The sequence below is a fragment of the Helicoverpa zea genome, chromosome 21, assembly GCF_022581195.2.
Source record: "Helicoverpa zea isolate HzStark_Cry1AcR chromosome 21, ilHelZeax1.1, whole genome shotgun sequence".
NCBI lineage: Eukaryota > Metazoa > Arthropoda > Insecta > Lepidoptera > Noctuidae > Helicoverpa > Helicoverpa zea.
This window is the reverse complement of record NC_061472.1, coordinates 6,211,593-6,228,716: the sequence shown is the minus strand read 5'-3', so window position 1 is coordinate 6,228,716 and position 17,124 is coordinate 6,211,593. Positions and strand designations below refer to the sequence as shown.

Here is a 17,124-nt window from a genome sequence, read left to right as displayed (position 1 = left end):
CAACTTGCGAGAAAGTTCTTTCCACAACAGCGTTAGAAAAAGGCAACGACAAAATTCCTAATGTCAATTTGCTTATATGTCCGTAAGTTTTATCACCAACTGCATTTTTGTGTGTGGTTCTATGGTGGAATCAAATGAAGTAGTAAGTAATTTGGTCGCGTTCAGTCATAAAACTTTTCCGAAAAATCCTCCAACTCCCTCCAAGCCAATTTTTAATCCCCCCGCTGATCCCCCCAAAGGATTGTTCCCCCCAAAAAATCCCCCGTGGGCAGAAAATACCCCCAAATTTGGAGGGAATCCCCCCAATCTGGCATCACTGCAGCCGACGAACCGCACGCACGCACAAAACATACAGATGATAAATAACTAGGGATGTGCAAGCAAATCAAAATATTGTTTGATATGTATCTGGAACAGTTCCGGCCAAATTTAAACAAACCCCAATAATATTACTTGATTAGAATCTCAACCTCTTTAAAACTGAGGGACAAGTATTTTGAAAGATTTAGATGAAAATTGATGTCGTTCTGCAACTTAATAACACAAATAGGTAAAATACGTATATGTGTCCATACTCCTTCCAAAATCAGTCACTCGCTGATACCGCTGCCGGATACTCGTTGATAATTTCTAAAATTTCTAAACGGTTTAGGGAAAACCTAAATAATAACAGTGCTAGTTGTGATTTTATTTATGTACTAGCCAGTTTCCCGCGGTTTTGCCCGCGTCCCGTGGGAGCTACTGCCCGCACCGGGATAAAATATAGCCTATGTTACTCGCAGATAATATAGCTTTCTAATGGTGAAAGAATATTTAAAATCGGTCCAGTAGTTTTTGAGTTTATCCATTACAACCAAACAAACAAACAAAGTTTTCCTCTTTATAATATTAGTATAGATGATACGCAAACATTGCACGTTTCTTCAAGATCTCTTTGTTTCTTTTCAATTTTCTGACATCTCTCAATGTAATCTAGAGGTGCATTTGATAAGTGTAGGTACTTTTAATGATTTTTTAAGTAGTTCAATGTGGCACAAAAAGGTCGAACCCTGTTTTAGGGTATTTACATATAGGTATTTTACTTAATTGAAGTTGTTAACTGACTAATTTAAAATTTTTGAATTACATAAAGTTTATTTCACAATGTACTTACTATGTACTGTGTAATTTATGTAATCAATCAATAAATAAAAAACGGATGTAGATATTACTGATATTAGGTATTTGTAACTATTCTTTTTTGATCAATTACAGTCGCGACGTGGTGCTTCACTATAAAACGTTCCATTTCACTCAAAGAGGCCGAGGAATAAGTGAAAACATAATATTTTATAAAATGAATACAAATCGATAATTTAAAAAATAATACATAGACTGTGCTACTAAAGTGCTATCAGAATTTAGGTTTTTAGTACTTTCGACTAGAAGAACCTTATTATATAAACTGTAAATTATACAGTTGGAAACGTTTTAAGTGAAAAAGTGCGATCGCAAGTAAAATTTTGACAATCAATCATTCACGTTGCCGATTCGCATTCGAGGAAAAACGCGGTCGTTGTTTTGAAAAAGCTTCGCAACTAAGATTCGCTTGTTTTAAAAGTTATATTTCATAACTAAGAAAACATCACAGTCGTGAGTGGTACCAAATTAATAAGATTAAAATGGCAGACTGGGAAGATGATTGGGATAATAATGAACCGGGTGTAACACCGGCACCGTCAGCACCCGCGCCTCAAACTCGGCAATATCGTGGAAGAACTTTTCGCGGCAGAGGATCAAGCTCTTACAATGATACTAATTGGAGGGAACGTGGTAATAACAGCGGCGGTGATTTCCGACGCAACTACGACCGCGATGGTGCCAGCGGCGGAGGCGCGACCGGCCGCCGCGACTACCAACAGCGAGAATCTGGTAACAAAAAAGTTATTTACGTTCCATCTAATAAAGTTGGCCGTATTATAGGCAAAGGAGGAGTCAAAATCAAAGATTTGCAATATGAATCTGATGCCAGGATAAAAATCGGAGATTCTAGCGGCAATGAAGCCGACATCACTCTGTCGGGAACTGATGAAGCTATCTCAAAAGCAGAAGAATTGATTAATAATTTAATTGAGGATTTTAGACCCCCTCAAGAAAAAGAATCTCACAATACTAGTGACAGCAGTGGACATACCTCCGAGTTTTTTAAAACCTCTGAAGACGGAGTTCAGGTAATTGATTGGGAAAAGCTTAATGCATACCATAATGAACACCAACAAAGCAGATATGAAAAGCTACCTCCTATTATTAAGAATTTTTACAAAGAAGATCCAGTTGTAGCAGCTATGACAGCAGCCGAGGTGACACGCTGGAGACTCGCTAACTTTGACATTCAAGTAAAGCGAACATTTGATGACAAACCAGGTCTGCGCCCAATACCCAACCCAGTGCTCACTTTTGAACAAGCATTTCAGGAGTATCCTGAAATTTTGGAGGAAATATACAAGCAAGACTTTAAAACACCATCACCCATACAAAGTCAAGCTTGGCCCATTCTACTTAGAGGTGAGGATATGATTGGTATAGCTCAAACAGGTACAGGAAAAACTTTGGCATTCCTTCTACCAGCACTCATACATATAGACGGTCAGACCATCCCAAGAGAGGAAAGGGAAGGCCCAACTGTACTTATCATGGCACCCACTCGAGAACTTGCATTACAGATAGACAAAGAAGTCTCTAAGTACCAATACAAAGGTATCAAGTCAGTTTGTCTTTATGGAGGAGGAGACCGCAAGGAGCAAATAAAAGTTGTGGCTAAAGGTGTAGACATTGTTATAGCAACTCCAGGCAGACTTAATGATTTGGTAATGGCTCGCCACTTGAATATCATCAATTTCTCTTACATTGTTCTGGATGAGGCTGATAGGATGTTAGACATGGGCTTTGAACCACAGATCAGGAAGTCGTTATTTGATGTGAGGCCTGATCGACAGACAGTGATGACTTCAGCTACATGGCCCCCAGGTGTTCGTCGTCTAGCTGAGTCATACATGAAGGATCCCATACAAGTTAATGTTGGCTCATTAGATCTTGCTGCAGTGCACACTGTCACACAGAAAATAATGTTTGTTGAAGAATCTGAGAAGGAGGAGGCACTGTTTGAATTTCTAAGAAATATGGACCCAACAGATAAAGTTATCATTTTTTGTGGCAAGAAAGCTACTGCAACACACATTACCACCGAATTAGCCCTAAAAGGCATAGAGTGCCAATCTTTGCATGGAGATAGAGATCAGATAGACCGTGAGGCAGCTTTAAATGAAATGGTGGATGGCACTGTCAATATTTTGGTTGCAACTGATGTAGCATCTAGAGGTATTGACATAAAAGATCTTACACATGTTATTAATTTAGATTTTCCACGGCACATCGAAGAGTATGTACACAGAGTAGGTAGGACAGGGCGTGCAGGAAAAACAGGCATATCTCTAACATTTATAGCAAGAGGTGATTGGGGAAATGCTAGGGAACTTATAAAAATCCTGGAGGAAGCAAATCAAGAAGTTCCTGAAGAACTGGAGCAAATGGCTTCTAGATTCGAAGCCATGAAAATACGTCGAGACAAGGAGAGAGGAGAAGGTCAAGGTCGAGGCCGCGGAGGACGAGGTGGTGGATACGGCGGCGGTGGAGGATACGGCGGCGGCGGGAGTCGCGGGAGGAGAGATCGCTGGTAATTTGGTGACGACATCCTAGATAAGTTGCCAAAACTGAAACAACATAAGAAGGCATAAAAAAAACGGGATTAATTTGCAGATGTATACAGATGTTCCGAAACTCAACGCTAACCTGGTTCTAGGACAGAGGCTGAAACATATTTTTTCGCCCTATTCCAGGTCATTGCTGAGTTTCGGGATTTATTATAGGTATTTCCTCATCAAGTAAAATGTTAAGCAAATCGAAGATGGCATGATTTGAGATGTGGCCTATTTATTTAACAGTATTACGTTACGTGATTTTGTAGTTTGTGGCTATCAGAACTGTATGTCAAAATTCATGTTTTAGTGGAAATAGTAGATGTAATAATTAGTTTACACAATAATGTTATCCTATACGTAAGTTATAATATAACTCTTTTAATGCAGTTCGGGATTCCTCTTGAATCGTGTTGTTTCAGTAAACAGGTGAATCTGAACCGACTAAGTTTTTTCGTTATTACTTGTACTTTTTTAATAATATTATGTGAATTGTCTTTGTACGAAGTGCAAGACACGGGTTACTTAAGTTAAGAAAAGTAAAACTTAATTGTTTAAAAATATTTAAAACTAGTATTAAGTTTGACTTTCATGCTGTGATAGAAAGTGAAAAGTATATATTCACGGTCTATAGTAAATGTCGTAGTTTGTACTAGGTACTTTTCCTTATAAAAGCTAATTCTAGCAAAAGGTGTCGTATTTATGGTGTAATTATACATAATAATGTAGAACTACTGTTTTACAACTATTTGATGTTAACGATATGTTAGATATATGTCGTCAATGTCTATTTTGCCATTTCTTATTACAAGGTTTATGTGATCAAAACTTATGTCTTATTATATTGTATCCCCCTAATTTGTTAAATCATAAAAAGAGCAATCAACATCCCTCGTAGTCTCCGTGTCGTCAGCATGCTACAAACGGCTCTCATTCACGCCATATACGTACAATGTATCTTCAATAAAATATAAATGTTTCTGCAGGTTTCACTTGTTTCCTGGGGAAATTACTTCCCAAGCACATATCGGGTGTGTCGTTCATAATCACATTAAATGAAATGCGTTAATATACTGGTTAATATATGTCGATTATATAACACAAAGAAAAATACGTAAAAATAAAAAAATGCATTTTTCAAACGAAGTAGGTAAATAGAATAAAAATGTGCGAAAATTAGAACACCATATAAAAGTCAGTCATTACAAACAACTGAAATTCGCCCTTGAAAACTGACAGCTGTCAACCGATCAAAACATTCGATATTCCTAACTTTATCTTTGCTTTACACATGATGTTGTAAATTATAAAAACGAAAAATGACTCCTGTGGCTAAACCGCTGAATGGATTAGGTTATTTTTTTTTACAATTCGCCATAGAATATCATAAAGTATATGCGATAGAATTTAATGTGATTGTGAACGACACACCCGATATAAAATGCAACCTATCTTAGGGTGCGTCCACATCTGGCGAATGCGCCGCGAATGCGCAGCACGCGAGCCGATCGCGAGCTGTCCGCGAGCTGCGCGCGTGCAGTCACTGCAATAGTTCGGTGCGCCTCTTTAGCGCAACTCACGCAAGGCTCGTATAGAGCGCGCGAGCGGCGCGCGATCTGCGCGCAATCAGTTCTCGCCCTTACAGTTCCGTATATTGGCTCAGTACTATCGAAGATGACAGACGTCGCGCGCCGCTCGCGTGCGGCGCTTAGGTCGCGCGCGAGCTGCGCGCGGGCGGCGCAGAAGCGGCGCACGAACAAAAATGCACGCGCGCAGCTCGCGGACAGCTCGCGATCGGCTCGCGTGCTGCGCATTCGCGGCGCATTCGCCAGATGTGGACGCACCCTAAACCAGGGATATAACCACATTTGTGACGTTTTTTTTAAATTAGTCCAGTAGGTTCAGAGTTAAATCGTTCTAGAAATAAAATGAAATATTTAGTTGGATAGTATGCATATATTTCGAGTTCACAATATGTTAGACACAACATCGCCAAGCGTAACGAATAGGAATTCTAGAATATATTTCATAATTTTTATTAACTACCGCAGAGTCGATTTTGTTCGAATCAAAGGTAACTCTTATAACATTAATATGAGTTCTTAATACTACGAATGAGTGCTCGGATAACGATTCGTGTCTTAAACCACCAGCTTTACAGAACATATAACAAAAATTAACTATAGCTTTAAGTAGGTACAATAATGTAATCATCTAGTGTCACTTAATTCTGTCTTCCTTCCTTTTTTCCCGGCAAGTAAACTTGAATAAACTGTTGACGGGACAACAGTGCAAATAAATAGTAGCATGTTATTACTATAAGACTATACATCGCATACGTAAATATCATGCATATTAACGTCAAATAACAACGAGAATGTATGCTTAACGCGTCGCTTAGACAATCTGTAATCGTTTCATTTCTTTGAAGAGGATGCTACCCATTTTAGCTGGGGAGCGGCTGACCAGCACGTTAGCTTTTTCTAAAGCCTTTATTTTGTCCATGGCGCCTCCCTTGCCGCCTGAAATGATGGCACCAGCGTGACCCATCCGCCTGCCGGGTGGGGCTGTCAGTCCAGCGATGAATGATACCACTGGCTTCGCATTGCGACCCTGGAATTTCAGGTACAAAGTGTTAAAAAAAGTACAAAAGTTCGGGTCTTTTTAGTTTAGTAGTGATGAGAATGACACATTTTAAGGGTTAAATACCCAACGACTAAAATAGGGCCCGATTTAGTGTGGTATCGTATTTTCGGTAAAATAGTACCTACAGGCTAGTACCTACTTTGTCCTACTTATAACTCTAACTATATAATAGAACAACATAATGGGCGCCAACAAGATTTTCAATATTCAATTAATAGCATTATTATATTTTGTTATTGGAAAGAAGAACCTGGATAGCGCAAAAACACAGTGATGCTACAGTTAAGTAGATGCTCAAAATTGATAAGTACATTGATTGTATCCAGCTAAAACTAGTTTGTATCATGTATTCAATCTACCTATTTAGCGGACTCACGTTAACGCTTATCAAAGAACATGGACATCGTTGCCGAAGTTGTTAATCAAATTGAGAGATGTATGGAGGTAATTAGTAGTGAATGACCATACAACAATAACAATCGATGAACAATGCAGTGCTCATTGTTTCAAAGGAGAACAAATCGATTTTAACGTACGGATGTCTGCACTATTGAACGTTTTAATTGCATGAGATTATGACCGTGTATTAAGTACTTTACCCAATACTGGATCTACGTTTTTGTTGAGGTTGGGGAGGGGAGGGAGCAAAAAAGTGAAAAATGCCAGTGCCAATAATTCCGCGCCTGGATCGGGTGTTCCCTCAAGATAAAATGTAAATGTGTCATTCTAATATGATAGGTACTATGACGTGAGCCACACCCATGTTTTTAGCCCCCCTAGATCCGGCCCTGATTTTACCGGAATCTAAAAGATCGCAATCTAAAAACATGATTCACGTCACTTGTTACTCAGTTGATATAACGTGATGTAACTACAGCGTCGGTGTCGTGTTCGTGACAAATAACATGATAAAAAATGCAAATAATACTTGTTACGTAAATATGTAATAAAAATATCTTACACCTTACCTTACTCTGTAGGGGAAAAATAAAAGAGTACTATTACATTTAAATAAATAAATAAATTGAAGGTAGTTAGAAAAATTTAAGTTTTTGACTTGTATATTAGTATCAAGCATATATTTTAGAGAGTTAAATAGAGAATATATTTTTAGATGAATTTTTTGATACTTACTGTGTTGCGTTCAATGAGGAACTCAGCTGCTTGTTCCTCGGCATTGCCACCGATTTCGCCGATGAGCACAATGCCCTTTGTGTTGTCATCCTTGAGGAAGAGATCTAGGCAGTCAATGAAGTTGGTACCGTTGAACGGATCTCCTCCAATACCGACGCAAAGGGTCTGGCCCAGCCCTTGCTGAAAATCAAATTGGAAAAGAATAAATTAAACAATCCACATGCAAAACAAAAAAAAACCGGCCAAGTGCGAGTCGGACTCGTGCACGAAGGGTTCCGTAAATTACAGTTAAATCAACCTATCTCAAAAACTATAAGAGATACTTTGATCAAACCAAAAATCGTTGAAAGAGTTAATTAGCATGCATCACCTCTATTTTTTTTAGAATTTTATACCCCGTAGTTATAAAAATAGAGGGGGGGGGACATACTTTTTACGACTTTGAGAGCTGATATCTCAAAAACCGTTCACTTTAAGAAAAATGTTTTTTAGAAAACTTTATATCATTTTAAAAGACCTTTCCATTGATACCCCACACGGGTATGTACATCGAAAAAAAAAATTTCATCCCTCAGTTACATGTATGGGGGGCCCCACCCCCAATTCTTTTTTTTACTATTTAGTGTCATATTTTTGTAGCGGTTCATACAACACATATTCCCATCAAATTTCATCACTGTAGTACTTATAGTTTCCGAGTAAATCGGCTGTGACAGACGGACAGACGGACAGACGGACATGACGAAACTATAAGGGTTCCGTTTTTGCCATTTTGACTACGGAACCCTAAAAATGCGTCTAAATAAATAAATGACCGCATCATAAGTTTAAACAATGTACAAACTGTATGTGTAGTCTCTCAACTCCTTTTCAATCCATCCTACATTGACCATCCTTTTGAAAATGGACTTCAATTGAAACTACTACGTCTGGGGCCCAATATTTACAGTTCCGATAGTGATAAATAAGCATAATGTACTCAAACATACCTCGGTGGTCTGTTGGACAGCTTCATAAGTTAGGGTGCCTGATCGGGACACAACACCAATGCACCCAGGCTTGTGGATGGATGCGGGCATGATACCAATCTTGCAGTTAGCCGGCGGACAGATGATGCCTGGGCAGTTGGGGCCCAAAAGACGGGACTTGTTCTGCCGTAAAAGTGCGTGTTTCACGCGCACCATGTCCTGTAATAACATTCATTAAAATTTTAGGTATAACCTTGATTGGTGTATTGATTCCAAACCAATATAGATTTAAAATACATGAGGAGCTTGAAGGTGTAATGTGTATGATTTCAGTTGCTTCTTTATGCATGACAGTCATAAACAATAAGGTATTAGGCTTATCACTTCAGTTTATGCTACATCTTTCATTTATGCTACTATACATACATATCAATGCAATACAGTTCAGAAGTGAGAAAGCCTGACAACCAGTACTATCGTGGGGTATCAGGTTGACCTGATAACTGCGTTGAGATATATAATAAAAATATTGCCAAAAACCTTACATGCTGGGGAATACCCTCAGTGATGCAGACAATGAGGGGCATTTCCGCTTCAATGGCTTCCAACACCGCTTGGGCAGATCCGCCCTGAGGTACATAGATAGCAGTAGCGGTAGCACCAGTTGCAGCCATGGCTTCCTTCACCGTTCCAAACACCGGTTTGCCGAGATGTTCCTTGCCGGCTTTCTTAGGAGATACTCCACCAACAATGTTTGTGCCATATTCAATTGCTTGTTGAGCATGGAATGTACCCTGCTTGCCGGTGAATCCCTGTATGATGACTTTAGTGTCTTTGGTCAGCAGTAAATTAGTGTTTGTGCTGGCATATTCTGATGAGTATCTGACTGACACAGATCCTAGCTTCAACACATCTGAAACAGAAAAATATTGTGCTACTTAATTTATTCTATGGAAGTTAAATAAGTGGTTCTTTTTATGTATGATTTAAGCATTTTTATTTAAGTTTTAATTCAAACTAATCTAGAACTGAATGATACCTGAATGAGAATGGTTTTTGAAAACAGTTTAACCTACTTACAGGAAGAAATCCTCCTAGTATGTAAATTTACATAACATGGGTGGGGTCAATGCAGTAAAAATATATGATATGAAGATTGAATCAAAATAACAATTTTACTTGCACTGAAAAAGGACAAATACTGATAAGATTCTAACTAGACAAGAAATTGAAAAACATACTAAAACCTGTTTAAAGTTCATATTAGATTTTAGGTCATATTGTATTAAGCAGCTTTATTTCTATTGTACGAATATAAATTATTGCTGCAGTAGTATCCATGAAGATTTTCCAATTTATTTCAACACACATTTACTACAAAAAAGAAAAAAACAAGGAATAGGTAAAATAAAATTATTTCTATTTTGTATGAGCATTGTGAAATTTTATAGATAGTGACTATTGTTTTTAATAATATGGCAAAAAAAAATAAAAATAAACAGATAAGCTAATCTGACAAGTCAACTATACAATATATAGGTTCATGTTTGATCAAAGGTCATATTGATTCATTGCAATTTGTTCATTATTGACTGAAGCTTCACAAATTAACAAAAGCATGAAGGGAGTGGACAATCTCAGTACAAATTAGAGTTTATATAACAAGATATTCGCCGAAATTTATCGCTAGCGGCGACATTGATAGTATTTTTAGACGAAGGTCTCGGTTACATTCTATTCGGCTTAATGAGTACGACATTGAAAGTTCACAGAATACAACATCTGTTGGCTTTAATTACTTTCTATTAATTTATCTAGGTTGTAATAGTATATTTTAGTCAGGTGCTAATTGAATAGCAAGGTTAACATCGTAGGTTAATAGTAAAAAAAAGTTGACGTGACGTGCTGCGGTGCTCAACTATCCTTATCATGAATATTCTGAAGCAGAAATTTACCGATGGATAAAACAGATTCTAACCTTTAAACCGTGATAAATTCCGGATCGGCACAGCCATTTTACAGCAGATTATTATTTGGAAAAAAGGAAGGAGTCCAGAATTCAAATAATTTAGCTAAATGACACTAATGATGACTGACAGATGGTTCTTATAATCTCATCAGCCATTACGTAACTGACAAATAATTTCCAGTGTTACAAGTGGAATTTAACAATATGACATACTATAATCGACTAATTGCTTATGGTTTTTATTGATTATAGTTATATTCTGTAGAATGCTAAAGTTTTCTGTGTAATCTGTGGTAATTTGTTTATTCGAAAAGATATGACGTGTAATTAGCTTTTTGTTTTGCAAGGATTTACATAAAACTGTAATATAATTCAAATTCAGTCATAACTTGAATTAAGCCAGTGTAAATAAACGAACTCTACTTTTACAATTGATGTGATCTCCGTGTTGATAAGGTTCAAACTATTCTCATAATAATTTAGGTCCGGCTCGCTTTGCATTGTTGTCAATCGTAACACCGAAATAATACCGAAAATGTGTGGGTCTGATAAGAAACTGGGTGAAATTCGAGCCCTCATTCTTGTGGGTGGCTATGGGACTCGTTTAAGACCCCTTACTTTAAGTAGACCGAAGCCACTTGTCGAGTTTGCCAACAAACCTATTTTGTTGCATCAAATTGAGGCTTTGGTTGAGGCTGGAGTCACACAGGTATGTTTATTTATTAATTTTATTTTTAAAAGCTTTAAAATTTACAAAAAAAAATAGATTCATTATCTAAACTAAAACCTCATAAGACATCTCACTGACAAAATTGTGTAATATGGATGGCTTGTTATAATTTATTTTGTACAACATTGCAGGTCATATTGGCAGTGTCATATCGTGCAGAGGATATGGAAAAAGAGTTGACAGAACAGGTCTCCAAACTTGGTGTGTCTCTCACATTCTCTCATGAAACCGAACCTTTGGGCACAGCGGGACCCCTTGCGTTGGCACGGGAACTTCTGAGTGCTAGCCCTGAGCCTTTCTTTGTACTAAACTCAGATGTTATATGCGACTTCCCATTCAAAGAACTTGCCAAATTCCACAGGAGTCATGGAAAGGTATAATTTTTTTTATATGATTATAAATATTTTGTTTTAATGTATTTTTTTATAATCTTGTTGTCATGAGCTAAAAAATAAGTATATGTTTAAATTACAAAGAAATTGAGCTCAAGTTCAAACAGTAGTCATAGTTTTTTTGTGTTGAAAAGTATGTAATACTAAGAAAAAAATGGGAATTTTAAAGTGAAGGAATTTGCAGTTATATTTCCTTATATTATTCAGTGTAACAAATTTTCCTGTTGCCTAATTCTAATACATTCAGTCAGTCTGTAGCAAAAGTAGTAAAATATGTGGAAAATATAGTACATTCACTTTTCTGATAATTGTTTTCCTACTAGCTAGATAACACTTAACACTTATCTTGTTTGTTGAACTAGATTACACATATTGTAGTTTGCTATGAAGTGAAACTATATCACTTCAATATATAGATTTTTCTATGAGATTCTATTATTTTCTTTCATAAACTAAACTTTATTGGTACAGTTTGTAGCATAAAAAATTGTATTGTATTTAGCATTTTATTACATGGAGCAAAGAACTTAGCAGGCAAGGCAAGCTGAACAAAATTGAAAATAATAATTGATACATTTTAACATCATTCTTAGCAACCAAGCGTGTGTTGACCCACTCTCCTGAATCCAGGATTATCATAACTCGTTACCCGTGCATTGTATGATAAAATATTACTGCATAGTTCTATATTATTCACTTATTTGTTACATGTTATTTTAGGAAGGAACTATAGTCGTGACCAAAGTAGAAGAACCTTCAAAGTATGGAGTTGTTGTTTACAAAGAAGGTGGTCAGATCGAAAGTTTTGTTGAAAAGCCACAGGAGTTTATATCAAATAAAATTAATGCTGGTAAGTTGTTTTGTTAAAAGAATTGCGGCGTACGTGTTCATTGTAAAAATAATGATTCAGTACATGTACAGGTGCACAGTGACCAATGTATATATATATATACTTCCCTGCCGATTTCGGCTATGGTGACTGCTTTCAGTTATCATTGAGAGAAGAACTAGGATGATCAGCTCTTCTATGCGCCCTTTGATGGCTGCAGTACCCTATTTTATGTGTAAACGTGCGCGAGCATTGGCTGCACGTTAGGATACCGTCCACGTAGTTATAATGAATGGCTACTGGTGTTTTAGCCTTAAGAGCATCACGCTTCGCATCCAGTGCGGATTTCCTTTGCTCTTCGAAATCTTTGATCGCATTTTTAAGTAGGCCTCTCCATTCAGGGCGGCAAATGGCTTTTGTCTCCCAGTTCTGAGGATCAATGTTGCACCTTTTCATGTGTCTTTTCTGAACATCCTTGAAGCGTAAGAACTGGCCACCTTGTTTCCGTCTGCCGTTCTGGAGTGACACATTCATTCATAGCAAAGAATAATGATTCATTTAAGAAACAGTTACTTCTTATATAACTTTGATTAGTTCTTTACTCTAGATAAGAGTAAATATAATGTCTCTATTGCTATTATTTTGAACACATTAAAAAAGGTGTGCTATATGATTTTATTTTCTTCCCCAGGAATGTACATATTAAATCCTTCGGTATTAAGTAGAATAGAATTGCGACCAATGTCGATTGAAAAGGAGGTTTTCCCATTCATGGCCACTGATGGGCAGCTATTTGCCATGGAACTCCAGGGTTTCTGGATGGATGTGGGACAGCCCAAAGACTTTTTAACAGGTAAGAAGTATTCGCTATTTACTGTAGTTGCATTTTTTTATTTGCATCTCCAAAACACTGTCACATAGTTTTTATCTAGACACACGGCAGTGTGTCCGCCAAGTTCGAGCAAAAAAAGCGACACACCGGCCGTGGGTTATATTACACGAACCATTTTGGGCCAAATTCGACCCCCCTGTAACTCAAAATCTATTTTATTTATGCATATCAAATTTCTAGTATCTGTTGAGACCCCCTCACTTATCTAAAATACAAAATTTCATTAATATACCTATTGTAGGTCTTGAGATATTGACGTCAGAAAATAGCTATTTTTACTATACGATGATGTCCTCCTAGCCGATTATCGGCTACGGCGGCTGTTCTCATGTAAGGAGATTAGCCAACTACGCAGGACATATTATAATGCACGAGCATTTGCGCAGACACAAGTGCACTCACTATTCCTTAACTCTCATAGTCCGATGGGACGGTAATCCGACACGACCGGAGAGAGATCAGGCGCAGGACCGACATTTACGTGCTCTCCGATGCACGGGTGTATCAATCACCAGCTTCCAGGCTCCGGGCTGCTTTGTGAAAGTCTTCTAAAACCCACAAAGCGATTTCGGCCCGACTCGGGAATCGAACCCGAGACCTCGTGCTCAGCAGCCGCACTTGCGACAGCTAGACCAACGAGGCAGTTACTTTACACTAGTTTTTACTATACACTCACTGACTGACTGATTCACTGACTCACTCATCAAAAACCTAGACCACTTCCAATGGTCGTATTGACTTGAAATTTGGCATGGAGGTAGGTCTTTATGTCAAGGTAAAGGGAAAAATCTGAAAATGGCCAAGTGTGAGTCGGTTTCAAAATAATGAAGGTGTTTTATACCCGCTGTAAATTTATACCCCTAAGGAACTAAAACTACTAAATTTATCTATATTTATATAATATATCTTCGAATGGTACAAAGGTTTGTATTTAGTCAAAGTAAAGTAAAAATCTGAAAACGGCCAAGTGTGAATCACTTTCGAAAATAACGAATGTGTAACTTTGATCCACGAACATAATATATGATAACATGTCATGTCAGTCAGTTGGAAAATCTAGTCCATTTATTTAATCTAGTTCATTTCTTTGTAAGAAACATAGTGCATATAAAAAAATCTAAAAGATAGTATAAATGAGACATTTCTTTAACTAACTTCATCATAAGAAAAAATAAAAATAAACAACCTTACAAAAATAAATGAAATCCCACCCAAAACAAAAATGTGAAAGACTGCCAAGTTCGATAATATGGGAATGCTTCGCCTATAAAAGAAGTGAGATCTGAATAAGTACCAAGTTCCATACACATACCTCAGTTAAAAATAGTTGCTTTTTAATGATGTTACTTGGCAAGTTTTAATAGAAAATTAAATACTTGATTCATTGCGTTTAGTAGGTTTATAACGGTGTATGAAAACTTGCCAAGTAACATCATTAAAAAGCAACTATTTTTAACTGAGGTATGTGTATGGAACTTGGTACTTATTCAGATCTCACTTCTTTTATAGGCGAAGCATTCCCATATTATCGAACTTGGCAGTCTTTCACATTTTTGTTTTGGGTGGGATTTTATTTACAGTAATTGTTGTAGCCAGTTTCTTAACATCCATAGCGAATCGTACCTAAGACCGCATACACAGTAGTTGAGACCACTTGACCTTCGTGATAGGGTGGACTAGATTGGCAGTGTAAACGGTGGATTTAGACATACAGTTAATTTAAAAGAGAATGTATTTATTTCAGGAATGTGTCTATACCTAACGAGCCTACGACAGAAGAACTCAAAGATGCTACATGACGGTACTGGTGTGGTTGGCAACGTTCTGATCGACCCCACAGCTACCATCGGCAAGGGTTGTAGGATAGGTCCCAACGTCACTATCGGCCCAGATGTCGTTATTGAAGATGGTAAGAACCTTTAAATTAGTTTTTTCTTTATCAAAATCGTGGCTATCCGGTTTTATTGACATCCGTCAAGTGATTATACCATCATTATTTATAGTTGTAAAGATATGTACTATCTGTATTGCATGATTGTCGTGCATAAGTAATTACATGTAGTAGGTATAGTTATCGTGTCGCTGAATGTTTTACACGTGAGCGCTCGCCATTGGTTGGCTATGTGGGTGCGACAATGTACTCAGCTGTACTGTAATTAAGGAAAATGAACATTTAAATAATAATGAATATGAATGTAGAGGAAGTGCGAATTTTTAAATATTTACAAATGACTCTCAATTATAAAGAGTGTATTGTATTGCGTTCTGACAACTAAATACTTCATGTGCTTAGCACAATAAAAGACCTAGTATTTAAAAAACAATGCAACTTGCATTGCAAGCTATTATTTTCTCTCGATTCAAAGTACAGTAAGAATTTGTAACGGCACTGAAAATATCTCCAATCGTCAGTCGCAATGTATGCTTTTAAATAATTAGGTCTATTGGCACTTGAGACTCGTACCTCAAGGCTATAAGTGAAAACATTGAGGGCATCAAACATTTATCGCCACTTGTGCATGCCACTTTTAATACATTCCGTAAATATAATAAGGATGAATAAACGTATTATTGAGAAATCTCAGTTGGTGCGTGTTTTAGGATTTACAACAATGATTATCATAATTTCCAGGAGCGTGTATCAAACGCAGCACAATTCTCCGAGGGGCCTGCGTTCGCCAGCACGCCTGGCTGGACGGGTGCATCGTGGGCTGGCGCTCCGTAGTGGGCCGCTGGGTCCGCATGGAGAACTGCACGGTCCTCGGCGAAGACGTCATAGTCAAGGACGAACTGTACGTGAACGGGGGCCAAGTGTTACCGCACAAGTCCATCGCACTATCCGTGCCTGAACCACAAATCATTATGTAAAAAGACTGAGTGGAGACACTTCGTAGTTGGGGCTAGTTATTAAAATATAATTGTAAAAATAAGTGTTCGGCAGCCAGTTATGATATATCACGTGATGCTGATGACTCAACTGGTTGGTAAGTGAAATCAGTTCCTTCTTTAGTCATCTACTGACGTTTTACCTACGGATTATGTCACTAAATCCGTATTCGATAATGTACTTGTTTATCAAAACAATTAATCAAAAAGTACAAAAAACAACTATCACAATAATTAGAATATTTGATTAATTACATTTTAATTATTTTAAAATTTTGGTGACATGAGCACCAATCAAAAAGTCTCTTATTTGCTGTTTTACAAATTATTTACATAACATAGCGGTATAAAATAGAACTTATTTGTAGAAATAATAGATTAATAATCTGAATAATCTGTACTATGTTAATTATTTTGTAGCACATACCTAAAGTGGTAGTTTTGATTATTTTATTTTATAAATTGATTTTCATTTTATTTTGTTATTCTGCTGTAAATGATAAAAACATTGTTTGTAAACTTCAAAGAGTATATCTATTTTTATTTTGTAATTTGTAAATGAAACTATTTTTTAATCATTATAAATAGAAACATTCCTTTCACGCGATCAGTTTTCAGAGCACTCAAGTACTCACTAACCTAGTATATTTTTCATCACATATGGATAGCTAGGAACTATTTACCAGAATTTTCTTCCCTTAAGTGAGTAAAACTGAGAGCTTTGAAATCTGTAATCATGTCTTTAAAACGACTTACATTAACTTAATAAGCCGTCTTACTACAGCGTACAATGTAATGTACTGCCATTTTACACCAAAATTAGATTAAGTTTTGTTGTCAGTGTAAACTATTTTGTGAAGTTAGATGATAATAAATACTTTATAACTACCTATGTACATCGCAATAAAAATAAGGCAACACAATACAATAGTAATTGAATATTT

General features: G+C 37.0%; 3 protein-coding genes across 3 annotated transcripts; 2 read left to right on the top strand and 1 right to left on the bottom strand.

Annotated features, from left to right (window-relative positions):
• Positions 1-1,356: 1,356 nt before the first annotated feature.
• Positions 1,357-4,562, top strand: LOC124640852 (probable ATP-dependent RNA helicase DDX43). The gene has a single exon (XM_047178786.1). The coding sequence runs from the start codon at positions 1,662-1,664 to the stop codon at positions 3,714-3,716; it is 2,055 nt and encodes a 684-aa protein (XP_047034742.1). The 5' UTR covers positions 1,357-1,661; the 3' UTR covers positions 3,717-4,562.
• A 1,108-nt stretch (positions 4,563-5,670) lies between these two features.
• Positions 5,671-10,620, bottom strand: LOC124640882 (succinate--CoA ligase [ADP/GDP-forming] subunit alpha, mitochondrial-like). Its single transcript, XM_047178837.1, has 5 exons — positions 10,461-10,620; positions 9,028-9,395; positions 8,504-8,701; positions 7,515-7,694; positions 5,671-6,347 (listed from the first exon to the last, which is right to left on the bottom strand). The coding sequence occupies exons 1-5, from the start codon at positions 10,495-10,497 to the stop codon at positions 6,132-6,134; spliced, it is 999 nt and encodes a 332-aa protein (XP_047034793.1). The 5' UTR covers positions 10,498-10,620; the 3' UTR covers positions 5,671-6,131.
• A 120-nt stretch (positions 10,621-10,740) lies between these two features.
• Positions 10,741-17,124, top strand: LOC124640896 (mannose-1-phosphate guanyltransferase beta). The gene is made up of 6 exons (XM_047178857.1): positions 10,741-11,160; positions 11,313-11,555; positions 12,294-12,423; positions 13,094-13,255; positions 15,039-15,203; positions 15,927-17,124. Exons 1-6 carry the CDS (start codon positions 10,987-10,989, stop codon positions 16,160-16,162), a joined length of 1,110 nt encoding a protein of 369 aa, XP_047034813.1. The 5' UTR covers positions 10,741-10,986; the 3' UTR covers positions 16,163-17,124.